General features: G+C 36.1%; 1 protein-coding gene across 1 annotated transcript in view; it reads right to left on the bottom strand.

The window, feature by feature from the left end:
* CTDP1 (CTD phosphatase subunit 1) overlaps positions 1-20,478 on the bottom strand; it is a 115,728-nt gene that overhangs the window by 79,710 nt on the left and 15,540 nt on the right. The window contains 7 exon segments of the mRNA XM_050890840.1: positions 2,377-3,465; positions 5,084-5,250; positions 6,385-6,475; positions 13,361-13,511; positions 14,827-14,955; positions 16,425-16,518; positions 19,674-19,757. Coding sequence (XP_050746797.1) covers positions 2,377-3,465; positions 5,084-5,250; positions 6,385-6,475; positions 13,361-13,511; positions 14,827-14,955; positions 16,425-16,518; positions 19,674-19,714 — 1,762 coding nt within the window. The 5' untranslated portion in view covers positions 19,715-19,757.

The raw sequence follows: 20,478 nt of genomic DNA, 5'->3' as shown, positions 1-20,478 counted from the left end.
TTCTTGTTCTGATTAGCAGGCAATATTGGAATATATTTTAAGTATCAAGTGCAACACCAACATTACATGACTATTTTGAAGGATAGTCTAGGTCTTGACAAAAAGTCTGAAAAATATGAACCACCCTGAAATTTATTTATTTTTCAAAAGAACACTGAAAATTAATTTAAAATGTGTTAATAAAACTAAATTCAAATAGTGTAAAAGCACATTAAGGTAATCAAAATCTAAAGTTAAAATAGTTTTTTGTATTAAGATCTACATTAGTGGATCATTCACTAAGAGTGTGCAGGTAGTGAAGAATTTGCTTATAAAAGTAGAACACAAGGATGTGTATATGTATCTATATAAACATACAACCCCACTCAAACTGTACATTCCAAAAAAAAGCCTCAACTGCCTCTCATTATCACATGCTGTGTACCTTAACATATGTTATTCAACATTTTTTCCTCTAGAGAAATGCATATGTTTGGGTCTCATTTACATTTATCCTATCAATTTTACCACATCACGCAATAGTCGCATCCGATGTACAACGACATTCAGAAGCCATCTAGTGCAAGTTAGACAAAGCAACTTTGACATGAAGCATTTTAAGATTTGAAATTGGAAAAAAATGAAAGTTATAGACAGCTATTATGTCTCCAATGAAGTATGAGAAACTTGTGTAATTCTTTGCTGATAAGAGTATTGCTATTCCTGCAGTTTTAAAAGAGCTGTTCAGCAACTGTAGTAAAACTATGGAGTCCCAAACTGATGCATCCTCCGATTTTAACACTTCCCATTCACCATTTCAACTATCACACCTTCGCAAATCAGAATCCCAGCTAATCTCAACGAAACTAATTCCAGCCTTTTCTGGTTTTTAGGTTGTTTTTACTACTTAAATGCATATCTACATCAGGACAATTAATACAAACTTGCTACTTCACTGCAGGTCCATTGGTACAGTTTTCATTCTGATGCTATTTGACTAGGTCAGTACTGCAGCCCTTCTTGCTACAGTTGGCCTTACCATCTTCTTAATAAAAGCCACCTGTGCTTTTTGTCACTAGAACTGTACATTGAGATAACTGGAAAGTGAGGTAAGTTTACACTAGCCTAGCAAATATACAGCCTTATTGTTATTTAGGCTAATAAATAAAAAAAAATTAGCTGATTAGCATATCACAATATACTGATAAATTGGCTGGTTTTAATCCATAGATTTTTAGCACTACTCATATTTAAAGGAGCAGAAATTAAGGAACGGCAACATTCTCCTTTTAGTCACTAAACATTGGAGGTTTTTTTATCACTGCGTCCTCAACAGGAAGAAATGATTCCTGGTCAGCTGTATAAGAAATATCTTGTTCCATTTCTTAAGTCCCACACACTTTCAGAATAGTATGCACATCTATATTACAGCCAGTGAAAATATACTCCATTCTTTTATAATACAACCGATGAAACAAAGCTGCTTCTGATGTAACAGCTGCTTCTGATGTACTGAAAGCTTACATAAACAGCAGTCAAGAGAAAAATAATCCAATAGGTGGCAGATGTGCATTTCTTTGCTTATAACATCTAAAGATGTCCTAAAACTACCCAGAAGTTTTAGATGATCTAAACCATACAGTCTTACTTTTGGATTTCATGGTTTTGATTATCAGATATTTAGATTCCATGCAACTTCAAAAGGCCAACAATGAGGGAACCAAGGGTCAGAGTGCACACAAAAAATTTGTACTAGAAGCTAGTGGTGGCCTGTTAGCTCCTCTATGGCAGCTACCCAATGGTACATTCCTATCCATTATAGCTATGTAAAAAACAGGTAGCTTTGTGAAAGACATATCAAAAGTTAGGCTAAGCTCTCTTACATCTCCCATGACAAAGATACACAAGCTATGCACAGAGCAGTGACAGAGTATCATCAGATTCCAGTCTCTTAAGATAATTCATTTGCATCCCATACAAAGTGAAACTGAACCATGAGAGGTGAAATCTGAGAAACCGAGAAAGCATTGCTATAACTTTATAGCAAGATCACTATAAACTTTTCTCTGACACAAATGTTAAAGTTTCTATTCAACATCTATAACAGTCAAAGACTCAGTATCACCAACTCTTAACCAAGAAGTGAGACATGACACATTACATCAGAGGTTATTTAGTGGGTCCTCCTTTTAACAATTAAAAGCCACACTTGATCAAAAAGCAGCAAAAAAGCCTTTAAAAGAGGCTTCTAAATTGTTTTAGGAAGAATCTTCCCTTTAATTTCAATTCTAATCTCAGTTACATTAAAGCCTGTAGGTTATACAAAAAACAGCTCAAGGCATGAATGAACTGTAACAGGAAAAAAACTGATGGAAAACTCGAGTCTCATATACCTACCTGTCCTTGCTGCAATGAGATGCGTTGCTTTGTCAGGATCATCAGCACTCAGTACTAGATTCTTCACAATTTTAGCTCCAAGCGCTGTAGCATGATAGTGTTCCCGTGTTTTCTCAATGGGGAAGTTTGTTGGGTAGAGTCCGCTAAATATTATGGTTACATCTGCCAACACTTTACTTTTCAGTTCTGGTACTATTTTTCTGATGTCTGGAATTTCCTCAATCTCTTTTTTCAGGTATTTGTCATACTTTGTGTAATAATCAGTGTGAACCCGCACAAGGATCTCTTCAAGGTATATTAAATGGTCGTCGTCATCTGTATCATCCTCCTCCTCTTCTTCCTCCATACTCTGGTCTAAGGACTCACCCATTGTAATTCCAGACTGTTCACTATTCTGAGACTCTGTTTCAGCTTCTTTCTTGTCTGCACACCCATTTCCTAAATCACAAAGGCTTTCCTGTTCACTTTCTTCTTGTGCTTCAAGATCAGTTTTGTCATGAATATTTTCACTAGGTAGAGATTGCGTGTCCCCAGAATGGTTCACCAGACCATCCTTTTTCTCACTCACATCAGTGCAACTCCCCTTCTGTAAATTTTCATCCTGCAGAGGTTGCTTGGATTTCTTCTTCCAGCTTCTCTTTTCCTCATTCTCACTATCTGATACAGAAGTGGATGACTTTCTGGTATCCAATCCACCGTCACTTTCACTGTCACTAGACAGTTCAAAGTCCAAGTCATTTGTTGTCTTGTCTTGGGTTTGCTGCTTCTCTATCACTGTTCTATCAACTTGTTCTGAAAAAATCTGAGATTCTTTTGTATTTGTCAAATCATTAGCAACCTCACTGTCCACTTTGTGATCAGTGCTATCATTTAAGGAGTCCTGGGCATTAACTTTATCGCGCGAGTTCATATCCCAGTCAGGTGTTTCACTGCTTACAGAAGTACTTCCATTTGCAGTGCAAGTGTCCTTTGTAGCTTTCTTGAGACCATTGCTTTGTTCTTCTACACACGTAACATTCTTTATTTCTTCAGCATCTTTTGCTGATGTCGCTGCTGAATCCAGTGCCTCTGGTTTTGTAGAGTGGTTTCCTAAGACACAGGAAAGAGAAATAAAACATATACATATTTTCTCAGGTTTTTTTTTTTAAAGCTTAATCAAAATTCAATTTTCTTTTTCCTGAAACACACAGTTTACATATGCGGTTAGACTTCTAAATATAGTGAAGTGTCAACTAGACTTTTCAAAGTTGGTAAGATACTTCAGGTGTCAATGATTACTAGAAAGAACTGGCAAACCTAACAAACTTTACTTTTGTAAAGAAGCTGTGCAAGCAGCTTTTTTTTTTTATTTTAAATCACACAGGTCATAAGTAATTATTTGTTAACTATGCAAACATTAAAGGATTTATCTTGTAGCATGAGTTTTACAATTACACCTCGGGGCAATGAAACTACTGCAGAGAAGAAAAAAAAAAAAATAGGGCAGAATTCACTTCAGAAGATCCCAATCCAGAACTACAAGAACCTCCTTTATAAACTTCCATGGCTTTCATATATTTCCTATTTTTCACAACCAAAATAACTGTATGTTAATAGTTGAAAAGATATACACGTTTTGGCAATACAAAGACGCTGTTTGAGGTTCATTTGAGACTCTGCTGGAATGCAAGTAAAAGGGTAATAGACTCAAAGGCAGAAAAATAGTTTTAGGATATGTCTTCAGATATCTGCAGAAAGAGAGACAATCAAAGAAACTGTAGACATCCAGAAATTTGCACACAGACATTCATCAGGAACACTGGATGAAGTCACCCTACTTTGTCTCTCTTTTGTGTGCATGTCCCTGCCCTGCAAGTAACAATATCAGTCAAGCGTAGAGGTCCTGCATCATAGTGGCCTGATTCAGTTTGAGTACATTATTATTGTTTCCATATTGGACATCTCTAGTTCCACAAGGGAAAAACATTGATGTCACATATATTAAATTAAAAAAAACAAACAAAAAACATGGCTAAACTGGAAAAGGCCCTGCAATTCTTTCTTAGACATTGTCTTTCAAATACATTTTGCCCCCAAATTAATACTAACATAGTGATGTATACCTTCTAAATCCACTATTTGTATTATGCTGCTGAGCCTGTTGAACATAAGGTTCTAGTGTCAAATGCCAGAACACCACATTCAGTAGATGCTAAAAATCCCACACTAATTTTATTAGCGTGATTTAGGCAGGGAGGTAAGCAGAGATCAAAACATTCATTTTCAGCAGTATACTGAGACCAGAGTTTATTAACTATTGCTCCAAAGTGGGGTAGGGAAGGGGACTGAAAAGGAGAAACCTACAGAGAAGAAAAAACTGCCTTGTTTTACATGGAGCGGGGAGGAGAGAAACTGTCCTCCTCTACATGTTCTTGAACAATTTGGTGCACTGTCAAATCAGCTCTCCAGCCATAACAGCCAAAATACTATTACTAGTACTCCACTTCTGCTGTGGTTGCCCACCAAAAGGAAAGCTATCAACATGAATAGTACAGTTTTACTAAGCTGCTTGCATTTGTGCTGCAGGAGCACTCTGTCAACTACAATAGTCTAGGATTGCTCATCTGAGTGCAACAGCAATACTAGTAGACCACCACAATGACTCACATCAATCACATTTGAAAAGTGGAAAAAAGCTGTAAAAGCAGTTTAAAAACTATGTAATTACCTTTCTTCTTCATTTGAATTTCTCTTGATCCAGGAGGTGCATTAATATCTCCTATCCCCTGAAAGTATACATATTTCTTCACAGTTATCAAATTGGGTGCAAACTTCCAAACATCCTCTCTATCATCAATGATGCAAACCATGGAATCCCCACATGGGAAGAGATCTCTAAGAGACAAAACAGTTGACAGCATTAATTTCTAAAACTAGATTAATTTTATCAATGAAAGTAGTTTCTGTTGATGTTCTGGTTTATTAAGAGCATGTCTACAGGACATGCTTATATATGAACTTACAAAAAAACCCCAACCCAGCAATATTAAAATTACAGAATTCAAAATACAATATTCAAACTAATTAAAGTTACTAAAAAAAGAAAACACCTATTTTTAAATCTCTATCCCAAAGGCTAGAAGCAGGAACCAACAAACCTCTGCAAGAACAAAACATTACAACACTTCAGTCTAGTTTTCACAGTTTATGTCGACAAACAGCCCAAAGCCAACTATCACATGGTCAATACACTATCTATATATAAATAGGAAAAAGACTTAAGAACAGTTTTTAAAGAGTAGACTCATTCAATCCAAGACAAAGGAAGCAAAAAGTACTAATACTTATATCACCTAGGAGGAGGAGGTAGACTACTTAAGATATACACATGCATATGAAAACAGAGCAAGAGAAGAAAAAAGCTTCTCATTTGCTATGGTCAGATGGGGAGGGGGCAATCATTTTTAATCTAGCTTTATGAAATACTAAACATATCTGTCTTTTAGAAAAAATCTTGGCTTTATACTCTGAAAAAGATCAGTATCTGAATTTAGACTAGAATATGAATTCAAGGCTCTAGATGACCTAATTTCAAGAAACACTAAAGAACAGAAGCTGCTAGATGTACAGCACATTTGAAAGCCAGAATACTAGATATTCAAATATGAATTAACCTCAAACTGAGAATTTTGGTTTAATTAAAAAAACACAACATACAAGTCATTATACAAGATCACAAGCCATAAAGTGGAAATATGGTAAAGTTATTACAAGAATAAAAAGTATAAGTGAAAACATGACGCCATTGCTTTACATTCTTACTGTTCTAGTATCACAGAACACATTAAGTAGATGAAATGCTGCAATGCCTAACATCTCAGTTTTATTGAGATGGTGTTGATATTTAAGAGGCAGATAAAGAAGGACTATAAACATGTTAAGTACAGAGGGAGTAATTTTTATTACATTTAGCATATTCTGTCTCTCTGTTGTCCTGTTTTGTTTAATGCACAAGACCCATATACATACCTAAGATTCCCAGTTTTAGAAAATGGATCGATACATTCATCCCTTGACAATATCCGATGGGAAAAAAGCTTCTTTTCAGGGTCCAAAAATCCTTTTGAAAGAAGAAATTAAAAAGTTAATGTTCAAGATGTTTGTTCCTTGTTTACGTTCTATAAAATTCAGCTATTTTAATCTGTGCAACAGCAGTTTAACTAACAGACAATTTCACGGTAAGAGATATTATATGGGGGAAAGGGTAAGCACAGTGGATCAAGTATTTGTAACTAATGCAGTGAGATTAATTTTTAAAATACCATCTCATTTTCTTTCAACATAGCAACAAAATTGAAATTAAAATAACTAAATTTGTGACAGCCAAATAAATCAGGCTGAAAGAGATACAGCAAGTGATAGATACACATGATTTTGCAACTTACATTTATCTCTCTACAGGTGGTTCTTTAAAGCTAAATGCTCTCCTTAGCTCATTATGCCTAGGGACTGCAGAGAAGTCTCACAAGAGTCGGCAATGTGCTGCAATGCTTAAGCACAATGGGCAAGTTAAGGGACAGTTTCAGCCGGAGCTCTTGCATTTGTAGGTTTTAAGTTGTACCTCTAACAACTACTTTAATACATTTACATATAATCAATATATCCAGGGACTCCTAGAAATATTTAGGCCCAGCTGCAGTAACTTTTCTGACTGCACTCTTTAAAAAAAAGACAAACCAAAAACAAAATAGGAGAAGCTGTGCTAGCTGATCTTAAAGCAAGATAAAATGCCATTATTTAGGGAAATGGTGACTTGGGTGTACAAACACACATGCACATGCTTCTGAACCTAGCCTCCAATAATGAAGTTCATCTTCATGAGCAGATCACAGTCACGTAATCGCTTAGAAAGAAACTGGCATTTTACACGCTAATCTGAATTTTTCATTTTACTGAATTTGCGTTGAAGTTAGCATCAACTTCTCATTATTCTTATGAATAATACAAGGCAGTCAATACTTATCTGGGAACAATTTTTTAAAGTTTTACTTTATTTTAAATAGTGGCCATCTTATAGCCAGAACCAGAGTTCAAAATGACTACAGACTCTGAGGACCAACTTTACTTTTCTTTCAAGGAGCTATGAGATTTGCATAGAACACATGTTCAGCTCCTTTTAGAAGTCCAGTTCCCAGGAGTACGTTAAGTTGGGTTTTCAAAAACAGAGGGTATAAATAAAAAAATAAAACAAAATAAAAAAAAAAATCAGTCATCACTTCTGAAAAGTTGATCCTGTATGTATTTAATATTAATGTGTAATTGGAATAACTTAAAACCCATAAAAGCAAGAAAATTCCGAGTTAAGGACAGAGGTTCAACCTTAACTCACCCGACTATGCTTAAGAATTGCTGCAAACTCGTAGAATCATCCCCTGTAGTGAGACCCTTGCAGTACCTAGGCATAATGAATTGAGAGAATTAGCTACAAAGATTTATTGCCGTACACATAGATATTTCGACAAACTACATAAGCTGTCATACAAGTTGCTGTTCTCCCCAAGAAATTATCTTCTTCTAATTATCTGAATACACAGGGACTCTCTACACTAAATTGGACAGGAGTGCACTGATTAAATGGTAAAACCACAATGAGGCATTGTCCTGGTTTCGGCTGGGACAGAGTTAACTTTCTTTTTAGTAGCTGGTACAGTGCTGTGTTTTGGATTTAGTGTGAGAATAATGTTGATAACACTCTGATGTTTTAGTTGTTGCTAAGTAGCGCTTATCTTAGGCCAAGGACTTTTCAGTTTCCCATGCTCTGCCAGCAAGCAGGTGTGCAAGGAGCTGGGAAGGAGCAGAGCCAGGGCAGCTGACCTGAACTAGCCAAAGGGGTATTCCATACCATGGAACGTCATGCCCAGTATATAAACAGGGGGGAGCTGGCCGGGAGGCGCGGATCGCGGTTCGGGAACTAACTGAGCATCAGTCAGCGGGTGGTGAGCAATTGCATTGTGCATCACTGGTTTTTTTTTCCTTCCCCCCCCTTCTTTTTTGTTGCATCCCTTTTCATTACTATTATTATTATATTTCATTATTACTATTGTTAGTATTATATTTTACTTTAGTTATTACACTGTTCTTATCTCAACCCACGAGTTTTACTTTTTTTTTTTCCTTTGCTTTCCTCCTCCTCACCCCACTGGGAGGGGGAGGGGGAAACGGCTGCGTGGTGCTGAGTTGCTGACTGGGGTTAAACCACGACAGGCATTCACTTGCAGTGCTGTCTAGTTAAAACTGTAAGAAAAGGGAAGTTGAACTAAGAAAGCCCAAACACAGAAACTCTGGCTGCCAGGGATTAGAGATGAGGTAGTGTTCTGGAACTTTTCAATAATGCCTTGGTAAAGACTTATTAATTTTAATACTTTCTTCCCCTTGATAATTCACTAAAAATACACTGAGGATACCGCTCACCAGAGATGCACCTGCAAAGATAAAAGCCCATCTTAAGAGAGTTGGGTCTTTCAAAGCTAAGCTACTTGAACAGCAATACGGGAAACAGTACTGGTCTTTAAAAGAAGTTCTTTACATGTCTTAAACTGGTTTCTTTTGGATGTTGCCTAGCCAATTGAATCAATATAACAGACATAATCCTGATGTTATCTGCCATTTCCCTGTGAAAATATTTCATTCATCATACATCATTTGTTTTCTTCAATAGTATGTTAATATCGTCTTTAAATCTTTGAAAAGGCTATATTGGCTATTCACCAACCTATTTCGTGATTCTACTCCATGCAAGAGCAAACAAGACAACTAGCCGCTAGATCACATACTGTTAGCTAAAACATTAACTTTCAATTGGTTTATGATTGCAAATAGAACATAAATCTGAAGAAGTAAAAACTTTACATTAAAAATAAGTAGATGCAGATACACCCTCCAAGACAAAACTAAGTAAAGGCTAAGATTTAATTTCTTTATTAAAAAAATAAAATCATTATTATACTGCTTTCAGTAACAAAAAGAACTGGGAAACCCTCATCACGAAAAACTCTACCACCTTCAAAATAAAAATCTTTTCACAACCTACATATTGAAAGATTTAGAATTTTATGATAGTACACTGTTTGGATATTAACTTTTAATAATGAAGCTGCAGGTTTCAAATTGGTGATACCTTCCAAAGTATTGGTGGCTTTTTCTTTAAGAAAAGTCAATACAGACCACCAAAAAAGCATCTGTTTAGACGATGTCACTTTTCTGTGGGGGCATTTTGTTGCAAGTTTTGTGACTTCACAGCAATGAAAAGGTCTATGTATAAACTCATTGAGTATACAGAAACAGTGAAAGTGTTCCTGAGATGTACTGTTAACTTTGTTTCATTTATTTATCTATGTATTCCTATCCATTTCCCACCACCATCTCCTGAAAAATGATTATGGTCACAGTTTGCTGCCTTAGTGTTGATAATGAATGTTTTTCTTAACAGATTTTTTTTTTATTGGAGAAGTATCAGTTTGCACAAATCACTCCAGCAGAAGGGTAGATGTTGATGAATTTCTCATTTTGTAAGCATGTTTAAAAAAATTAAAGCCTTTTGTAGAAGTCAAAATGATTGAAGACAAAGACTTGCTGTTTCAAATCAAAACTGACCTCCCATTTATTCTCATAAATTAGACAATGTGCTAAGTATGCCTCTAAGTAGTGTCTTGAACAAACTGAAGACACGATCATTATCCTTTGACTGCCATATTAAAAGGGACTATTCAGTAGACTTACCTAGCAGAGACTATTCCCCCCAGTTGTTTGTTTTCCAGTATGTCAGTCTGGGTCTTTGCATATACAGTCTTATCAAGCTGTGTTACCTGATCTTACATAGACTCTCATAGAAAAGGAAACTTGTAAATAAGACTTGTAAAGTTAAGCTAAAAAACCATCACAAGATGCAACGTTCAAAAGTAACTAACTCATATTAGGGAAGTCTCAAATCTTAGAGACAGATTGAGTTAAATAGCAATTCCTAGTAGAAGTGATATAACAGTAGGATCCAACATGAATTTGAAGAATTCCTTTTAAAAATAAATCTAAAATGGAATTTCTGAAAAATCAGGTCACCTCCAGTTCTACTTCACGTCCTACTTTAGAACCTGGAAAGAGCTGTTGACCCAACCTTTCAATAGCATTGGAGACCTTCAGACACTGGTGATTACATATACACACATATTCTGTCAAGTATTTATTGAAATACACACTGTAATATATTTACTGTAACAAATCATACATATGAATGCCCTCAACTTAGTACTACTTTCTAAATTCCACGATAAATCTTAGAGTGATTTCACATTGCATTATTGTTGCCTAGTGGCCTCTGAACTCAAAATTCACATTGGCATTGACTTTTACAACCAGCATTTAAGCTGACTTCAGTATTAAATACACTGAACTTCTCTTATGCAGAGCAGGAAAAAAAATTAACTAACAATTGGTCAAAATCATTATGTGGAAGAGAAATCCTATAGGAAGGTCTAGATTATAAAATCCAAAACTCATCTTCATAAACGTACTACAAGATACCACTTTGTAAATGTGTCAAACTAAGAAAGGGTTTAGGATAAATGACTTCAGCAGACGTAAATGGTGTTTACAAATATCAGCTAATCTCACTTCACAGCTGATAGGAGTCAGATGGGATGAGAGAAAAGGACTCACAAGATGTCATCTGTTTGCAAAATGAGGAAAAAGCCTTCCAGGACATGGAAGGAGCAGCTCAGAGTTCAGATTTCACAAAGACATATAGGATGTATATGGAGAACCTAAGAAAACAACCTTTTTCTTATGAAAAACATTCCCGGCGTTTTATTACAAGTCCTTCCTTTATGTAAAATAGGGATAATGGTAAAACATCAAACTGACAGCTCTCTGTGAGGAATCATTTAACCAATACTGCCATCAAGTGTTCTCTGTATGTATTAGCTATATATTTCTCTGTTACTGCATCTTGGTTACACAGGTGAGTATGTGGACCAAAGGCTAATCAACTGTTTCTCCATACCAACATATTTCAGCTGAAACTATCATCATCACTGTACAAGTAATCCACTTGTAGTTTGAATGCTTTTGATGAGGTTAGACAGCTTCAGGCAAAAATCCAGAAGTCTGGGGATGTCAGGAAGCAGCAATACCCTAATTTGCTCATTTGGTGGCTATTTCCTCTATGGAACAGATGGAGCCGCTCAAGTATGATGCCCACAAACAGGCTTGTCACATTATAAGTATCAGTCTGTGCCAGCATGGGGACTGCAGGGTAATCCAAATTTTAGCTCAGAGACTAAAATGATCAAACACAGGACCAAATCACACATTGAGAGATCAATCACTGGGAAAGCACTTACACATCATGAGTTAACTACCTCTGTAACTCATTCTTCTCCCTGGCTCTGAAGCGTATTTGCTATATGTCTTCCGACCTTATTTGCTATACGTCTTCTGACCTTAGGCCACAGGCAGATTTTGGCATATAGATCCAAGTCAGGAAGATTGCCTACTCACTTTCTTACTAGCAGGTATTTAGACCTAGTGTATAAGAAAACCATTCCCCTTTTGCTACACAAAAAATAACCACACTCTAAGAAGGACAGCAGGGTACAAAAGTGTTAATGCATTAGCAGTACACAACGTATAATCCAACAGTGAGACTGACAAAGCTTTAGGAAGATTCTTCAAACAACTCAACCAATAAATATTGACTAAAGTAGAAACATTCACTTGGACGGGCAGGACAGGACATGCCTCTCCTGAACTTTCTTTCAAGGAGAATTAGTTGGAGACCACAAATAAGTATCACTTTCTGATTACAGAAGTCTCTTATATTTGTCATTACAAGCATCTTCTGTGGCTTATTTAACATGCATAATAAATTCTCTAATTACACAATCCTTTTCTAAACTGTTCTAGAGCTAACTAGGATAGTTAGCTCTCTAACTATTTTGGAATCTTCCTTTCTTGCCAAGAAGTGGGATCACTGGGATAGCGTTGCTCAAGGCACTCATGGCGCCATGACACAAAAAAAGCCAACGTTAAAGACAACTTAAAAAAAGTTAGGAGACATGGAACAGCAGCAAGGACAGTTTGACATGCAGAGTCACAACGTAAAACATTGTTAATTATACTGTCTTAGCCTGACAGACTTAGTAAGGGAAAGTCTGAGGTAAAAATGCTATTCTGTCAAGGAAGACTCAAGATGGGGTGAAAGCCAATTTTACAGTTTAAAACTCATGGTCACACTCCTAACATCAATTTGACCCATATGCTTACATAACAGGGTAGGTTTCTTTTATGCTTGTTGGGAAAAAGAAAACATTTTGGCCAGTGATCGACACCACAGAATACTATTGCTATAATTTAAATGCAAGTTTTCAGTTACTAGGAAAAAGTATTTCTAAGTTCTTGAGAAGAATATGTGAAAATACTGCTACATCTGTGCTTTTCCTCAAATAAGCACATCTCAGCTGCAGGACATGAAGAGAACTGCTGTAAATTGATTTATAGCAGCCAAACTTCCTTTGGTGAAAGGAAACAGCGGCAGGGGGGAAGGCGGTGTTCCCCACAGGGGGAGATAATTTCATGTTGTTGATTTTTATGGAACTGTTCCTTTAGATTTCTAAGACAAGTGATGTTGCAGATCATTTTTAGAGCCCATCAGCATAATTTCTTACTTAATTCAGTAGGAAGGTACTAGTTGTCATGCCACAATCTGATTCTCTAACCATCAGGAAAGCAAAAAAAGCATGTCTGATGGGAAAAAAAGGATTATTTCTAAAATTACAGGCCATACAGGCACTGCCTTGTAAACGAGCCAAGAATTCTGCTTACAGGACTATTTAGGAAGTGGTTTTGCACAAAACAAAGAACAAATACTTGAAAACAACCACAGAAAGAAAACTAGTTATATGAGTATGAAGGCTGATTACATAAATGTTGTTAAATGTAACATACTACTCACCTGCAATTGTATGTGCATACAATCTGCTGCCAAAAGTAAAAACATGTAATTCGTACAGCTTGGCAATTTTTTCCAGGAATTCCTTACAATGAGGACGCAAACGAGTATGCAACATAGGCTCACCTCGACCTAACTGGAAATGAAATATTCCCTGGAAGAAAGAGCATGTTTCATTAATATGAAAATACCAAACAAAAACGCCAGCATTCCAGAAGTGCCCTCTTCCATCACTGCCACTACTTTTATTCGGTCTGACTAGGCTAAGGCAAGTTTCAGCCACAAAGGTTATGTGGATGAATAAAATCCAAAGCACATTTTTGCTCTGTGCCAGGCAGTCCAACACTAAGTTTTTCAAATGCAGGAAGCTGCACTGTTGAAAAGTTTATGATCAAGGTAACTTTCATTCAAATCTTTACTTATGGCAAACCAATCTGAAAAAAGCAACTTGAGAAATTTCTCAGAAAGTTCAGGATCTCACTCCAATCAGTACTACTCAGTGAACTTCACTCAGATTAGTTTCAGTACATATTGAGCTCAGAGCAAGACTTTTTTAGATGAAAAAATATTATGTCTACGGAAACATACTATCAGATAGCAAACCAGGAAGGAAGTTTGCAGATAAAGATCCCAGTTAAAAATCTCAAAATCTTTTAAAAAATGTTTTTCTTCAAACCATGTATTTATACAGATGAAGACATAGCCTTTCAAATACACAAGTTTTTTTAATCTTTAAGCTGAATATTCACTGTTCCCTTTCCTCTCAATTGCAAAGTACATTCACAGCTTGTTTTTTGCTAGCAGGTGTGAACACATGCTGAACCTACTGGACATGCGAGAATGCAAATTCAAACTCCAGTGTCATGCCATGCTCCTGTACAAGACACTGTAGACACATTCCAATGTGTTTTTTGTTTTAAAGTTTCCAAATTGGAAGTGTTACAAGCCAATAGACCCTATCAGTTCAATGACAAGTGTTTCATGAAGAAATTAAACAGCAACACCCAAACTCCCCCCAAAACAATGAAACTGAAGAAGGAAAAAAACTCACTAGACATATTCATGGAATGACAGATGTAGTAACACACAGGATTACCCAAAAAGGGACTTCGAACAGTAATTCACTATATCCACCTCAGACTTGGAGGGAAAAAAGTCTCATTACTGAGTACTCAGCTTGTGAATTGTAGAGGAAGGAAAGCATTGATTAAAAATCGCTACCTGAAACTTCCTGCTTAAGTGACTGGAATGAAAAAGTGCAGGAAAGCATAAATGGAAGAAAGAAAACCATCAATTTAAACGTAGAGAAAAAAGGAACATATTTCAGAAGACTTGTTTCTCATTTTCTGTTATTCTTCAACTACAATCTTACCTAACCTCAAAATGTTTTCTTAAAGAACCATCATTTAAATATTGTTAGAAATATTCCTGTTGTTACTTTGTCTTGAAAGTTAACACCAAATACTTACCTTATTAGACATTTGTTGGCAGTGCTGTTCTGTAGTATGGATCAATGTCTGGTCCAAATCTACCATGAGCACCAGTTTTCGATTTCGATGTAGTCGCTGTTGATCTTCTCTTCCTAGCTGCTCAGCTTGCTGTAACAAAATATTCACAACTAAGCTTAGCTTAGAAGAAATAAAATTAGGTTTATTGCCTTTTGTGTATTGTAAACTTGAGAAGAAGTTCAGCTACAAACTATCTGCATAAGTAATGATGCTTCAACATAACTGTAGTGACAGCAGCTTTGTGAGCAATTTTTGTACAGAAAAAAAAATATTCCTAAAGTCTACTCTCAATCTTTGTGACACTAGTAACTCTTAAAATTGATAAACTCAACACAACAACTTCCACATTTAATAAATAAGTAACCACCAAATTAATCTAAGGCCAAGAGTCTTTAGAGGAAATAGCAGTAGCTTTGGGGTACACAAAGGACAAGTTCATCAGCAGGTCTGAAAACTTTGGCTGCTACGTTCAGCACTTTTTATCGATGAGGTATAATACGGCTGATAACACTAGCCTGAGTACAAAACTGAAGCTGCTAATGACAGAAATGATTATAACTGTCAACCTAAGATTAAAGAATATATGCCTTCAGACATAAATAGTTCGATTATGTAGTTCTATGTGGGCACTGATATCAAAGACCTTATACTCCAGTAAATCTGAGTTGAAGTTTACTCCTCTTGTGCATATTTACAAACTTTCAAAGCACCATATTAAGCTCTGTGTTCACTTTAACCACTTCTGATCGCAAGCTGCAGTGTTACCCACAAGACACCTAAACTTAAAAGCAAAGTTAAGTGGAGCATTATGAAGAAGCAGGAGTCAAGTGCAAACTGCCCTTTGAAACACTCCTCTATGACGGGGACACTTCTAGCTGCTTACATCTTCACATTTCTTCTCACTGGTGTTCTTTGAGGAGTCACCAAAAAAAAAAAAAAAAAAAAAAAAGCGAGCAGCAACATAAAAAGGTAAAAAAAGATCAGGTTGGTAAGGAAGATAAACAGAATGTTTATCTTCAAAATAAACATGCTTTTTCCTCTAAAGAAACTGAGGGATGAACAAGCATATTTTGATAACTCAGCTGAGTGGAATATTTGAAAAATAATGAAAAAAATTTAACATACAGGTATGTTGCAAACAAACTAGCTTTACTATATCTAGTGGGACCAATTTCAAGGTGAAGGGTGAAGCTAGGTTTCAAAGACATTGAAAGCTTTGAACACATTTCAGCTAGTGGAAACTGAACTTTCCATAAACTGCTCATTCTTAGAGACAAAAACATTAAAGCAGCAAGTTTTCAGGCTGCTGTCACAGAAGTGCCATCTTTTCAGTGCACAGCTCTAAAATAACACTATAAAAGCTGATAACAATCAATCCACATTAGGGTAAACACATAAAAACCCTGGGCTACTGATGCTCAACATCAAATTCCTCTTCAAAGGGAAGCCAAACTTTCTGTATGAAGTATATACAACATTGAAGAAACTCCTATAATTAAGCTTCTCAACTGTGGAGCTACAGTGAAATGTATGAATAAAGAAAGCATGATGGTACTTACCTCAGAGCTAACTTTCAGTTCTGGGACACTGTGAACCATAGACACAGTTGCTGTGGATAATGGCACATTCTGCTTTCCATTCTTACTTCGTATCCTAACCATGCAGGGAAAACAAGCATCAAGAGAGAGAATAATAGTTTAGTGAAAAGTTGAACACACTAAAATCTGTAGTATCAAACTAGTCACCACCAAAAATTTATGATTAAAAAGAGCTATTTTGACTAATACACTCTTTCAAATTCTTGTTAATGCAAGTTACTGAACAAAATGGATAAAGAGATCAAAACAGCTCACCATAAAAACCTTGCAAAAAGTCACTGTAATTAGTTACGCTCCCATATAACTATTCCGTGAAAAATGACAGAGATGAAACAGACATCTATGTATTGATTGGCATTAGAAAACAGTTTAGTATAACTACTAAACCATTCAAATTTAAAACTATTCCTTTCCTTTTTTTACAGTCACTCAGCATGCAATTATCTACTTTTCTCCAAGCCAGACTATGAAATAAATTTAAGCAAAGAATAGGCAAAGTTACTCTTTACGCATAGCAGAGTGACTTACATGTGACTGCTGCTTCAAGAAAAGCATCCAAAAAACCCCCATACGTGCTTTTCCCTTCAGAAACAGAATGAGGTACTACTCAAATGTGTACCTGTATTTATTTTATTTATGTGTATATTATACACACATACAGTCTTACTCGTATACATATCCATGATATATAGATGCATGTTACAGACAAATATTAATACATACAGAATACATATCATCCTCATGTGTGTATATATATATATATATATGAGAGAGTGTGTGTGTACACACACAAGTATGAAATTCCTTGAAAACTGACCAAGTAACCCTACATCGCGTCAGTATCACTAGCTCCCAGCTTACACAGATCAATTTGTTGGGAACTCTGACATCTAATTTTAAAGACATTGTTTATGGTTCATCAATATTAAAAATACTACTGTACAAATTTTGTCCTATATGATACATGCACATCTTTTAATTCTCCCAAGTACCTGTCGTACCAAGGACAAAATTTGTTACCAGATCTACAGCCAGAGCTAAACTTCACCCAGTTTCCACTTCATGACAAGTAAGCTCCTGAGGACAAAAATGTTACTGAGCTGTGTTGAGCCAGATACAATCACAGAGAGATACTCTTTTACTGTACCATAGTGTTTGGAAGCACTAATACCCAGAAATGAGAGACAGATACTTCATTTGGTCCAAAGTTTACATGCACATTTTAGCATCTTACATCCTTTTCTTCAGAGTTCAGAACACCTTTTTTATATATAAGACTGAATGGTATTTTAAATGAGCCTTTAAAAAAGATGAACTGTTTTTGGACCATTTGTGGAACGAGCATAAGAATTGCTTAACAGAAAGGATGCAGCACTGACTAACACCCAACAAGCTGGCAGCGAACTGGCTGCACTCGCTTTTCTTCAAGCAAGAAAAGCATTGATGCTTTTGAATTGCCTTCTGATGTAGGGTCAGCAGACCTAACACATTCTTCCAGATGTATAAGCCATTTTGTATAAAATGAAGACATCTGAAGCAGAGGAGTATTAATTGAGAAAACTGAATTCACTGCATACCCTGAATTTATGCAGATTTTTAATGAAATAATAGCAGTATAGCAATATTTAGATGTATTTAGATGTGACTGTATTCAAACCTCAAATCAAGTATTCATTCAGGGCAGGCAAAGCCCTATTCGCTATTATCCTAACTTTTGTTAGGTTTATTGTTCTGCCAAATAATACTTGTTTACAAAATATTAACAGTGAACTTTTAATGAAAAGTTATATCCAACCATTAACTGGGCTACATATTGCGTAACATTTGCAATATTCAGTCCACTTGTGCTGATTTATGGGATAATGTTCACAAAGTAATTCTTAATAATGAGTATGAATTAAAATGAAACCGAAGTATTTCCTTCCAAATCAAATCAGCATGCAACATTCATTTCTAAAATCCAGGCTACTATACAGTCCATTTTGGAAAACAGCTGTTGAATTAGTAATTTGATACACATAAGAAACATTCTCTTTACCAACTGTATTAGCAATGAGACACAGCAAAAGAGAAATACAATCATCTTTTGAATTTACTTTCTTTTTGGCCTAAGGCTTAAATTCCTTTAGTTCCATGGCAGAATATTTCACAAAAAGATTGAAAACAGTTCTGAAGCCTTAAATTGAAAGCACTGCAGACAAACTAGCTCCCATTCAGACACAGTGCAAATGAAGCAAGGTCACATAAATAAGACTTAATTTACCTCACAGCTATTTACACCTGCACAGATAAAACTCAGGTTTATCAAGTCACTGTTGACATACGTTACAACTCAACCTCAGTTATGAGTACACAAAAAGCACAGTAGGATACCCTGTGATGAGAATTTATGTCTGTATACATGCTCTTTACATTTTCTACCTAAGGTAGTAAGTTACCCTACATTTATCTCCACAGAAAGAGAGCGTGCACAGTTATTAAGTCATAAATTTGTAACGTGAACTGTAACAAGTACCCACATGGCATCTTATTCACCCATATTCCTAGTTATGAATCCCTGTAATGGCTAAAAGGAAACAGTTCTAAATAATGTATCTGTGACTACAGTGACATATAAGGAGAAAGAGGGCACATATTTGAAAATTTCAGGGTGACAGAACAAGTGCCTTGTGTAAATAGCAAAAGTCAATTAAGACACTTTGCAACAGTGGCACAGATCTTGCCTACCTCCTCTTCATGTGTTGGTTTTATCCACAAGGAACACAGATTCCTGCCTACAATCAGCAATTCTTCAGTAAAGAACTATACTTTATTAAATGATTACACTATTAATAATGTGATCAAGAATTAATATATTCAGACCACTCAACTTTAAGCAACAATTTCATGGGCCAACCTCAATAGATACATTTTTTTTTTTTTTAAAAAGCAAATGTGAAAGAGTGCTTTATGCTGAAATTTAACTTTTAGAGGAAACTTCCTCTCAACTTTCCTTATAGGAGCACTCTGAGTAGACCTACTTCAGTTAGGCAGTATGAATACTGTTCTCCCTCCCTACTAGTATCTACAACTTCACAGTTACCCTTATAGGTATGATTCACAACTACCAAGACTCAGAACGGAGAAGCAAAGACGTAAAAGAGAGAAGGAAGAGCTTGGATCCCTAATCACAAGCAAGGAGAAGTTGGAAGAAAGAGTGAGAATACTTACTGAGTCAAGTCCTGGCCACATTCTGCACACAAGCCTTTCATAACAACAGGATGGCTGCATCCTTCCAGTCTCACCAAGATACCCCTGAAAAAGATATATGCATCCCATTTATTGCAGGCTGATTTGAGACGCTTAGATTAATGACTGCAGATTCAAAGAGTTCAAAGAATAATTTCTGGTTATGATTTGAGTGCCAGCCCCCTAAGATTTATGCTTTTGCCCCAACGTGGCAAAAAAGACACCAAGTATTCAAATTATTCAATTTCACACCTTTAAAAGTCACCAAAACATATACTGATGTTAGTTTCTAACCTTAGTTTACCAAAGTTCAGTGTCTTAACAAAATAAGCATTGTTTGTCCAGAAACAGTTTACATTCAATTAGATACAACTCTCCATTAATATGCTACTGAGCTACACAGTAATGAAAATCAAATATGGAAACTTCAGAATCATAGAATCGTTTAGGTTTGAAAAGACCTTTAAGATCATCAAGTCCAACCACAAACCTAACACTGCCAAGTCCACCACTAAACCATGTCCCTAAGTGCCACATCTACGCGTCTTAAATACCTCCAGGGATGGTGAATCAACCACTTCCCTGGGCAGCCTGTTCCAACGCTTGCCAACCCTTTCGGTGAAGAAATTTTTCCTAATATCCAATCTAAACCTCCCCTGGTGCAACTTGAGGCCGTTTCCTCTCATCCTATCACTTGTTACTTGGGAAAATGAGATTGACACCCACCTCACTACAACCTCCTTTCAGGTAGTTGTAGAGAGCGATAAGGTCTCTCTTGAGCCTCCTT

Source organism: Gymnogyps californianus, chromosome 2, assembly GCF_018139145.2.
Source record: "Gymnogyps californianus isolate 813 chromosome 2, ASM1813914v2, whole genome shotgun sequence".
Classification (NCBI taxonomy): Eukaryota; Metazoa; Chordata; class Aves; order Accipitriformes; family Cathartidae; genus Gymnogyps; species Gymnogyps californianus.
The sequence above is the reverse complement of the archived record's forward strand: the minus strand, read 5'-3'. Positions and strand labels throughout refer to the sequence as shown.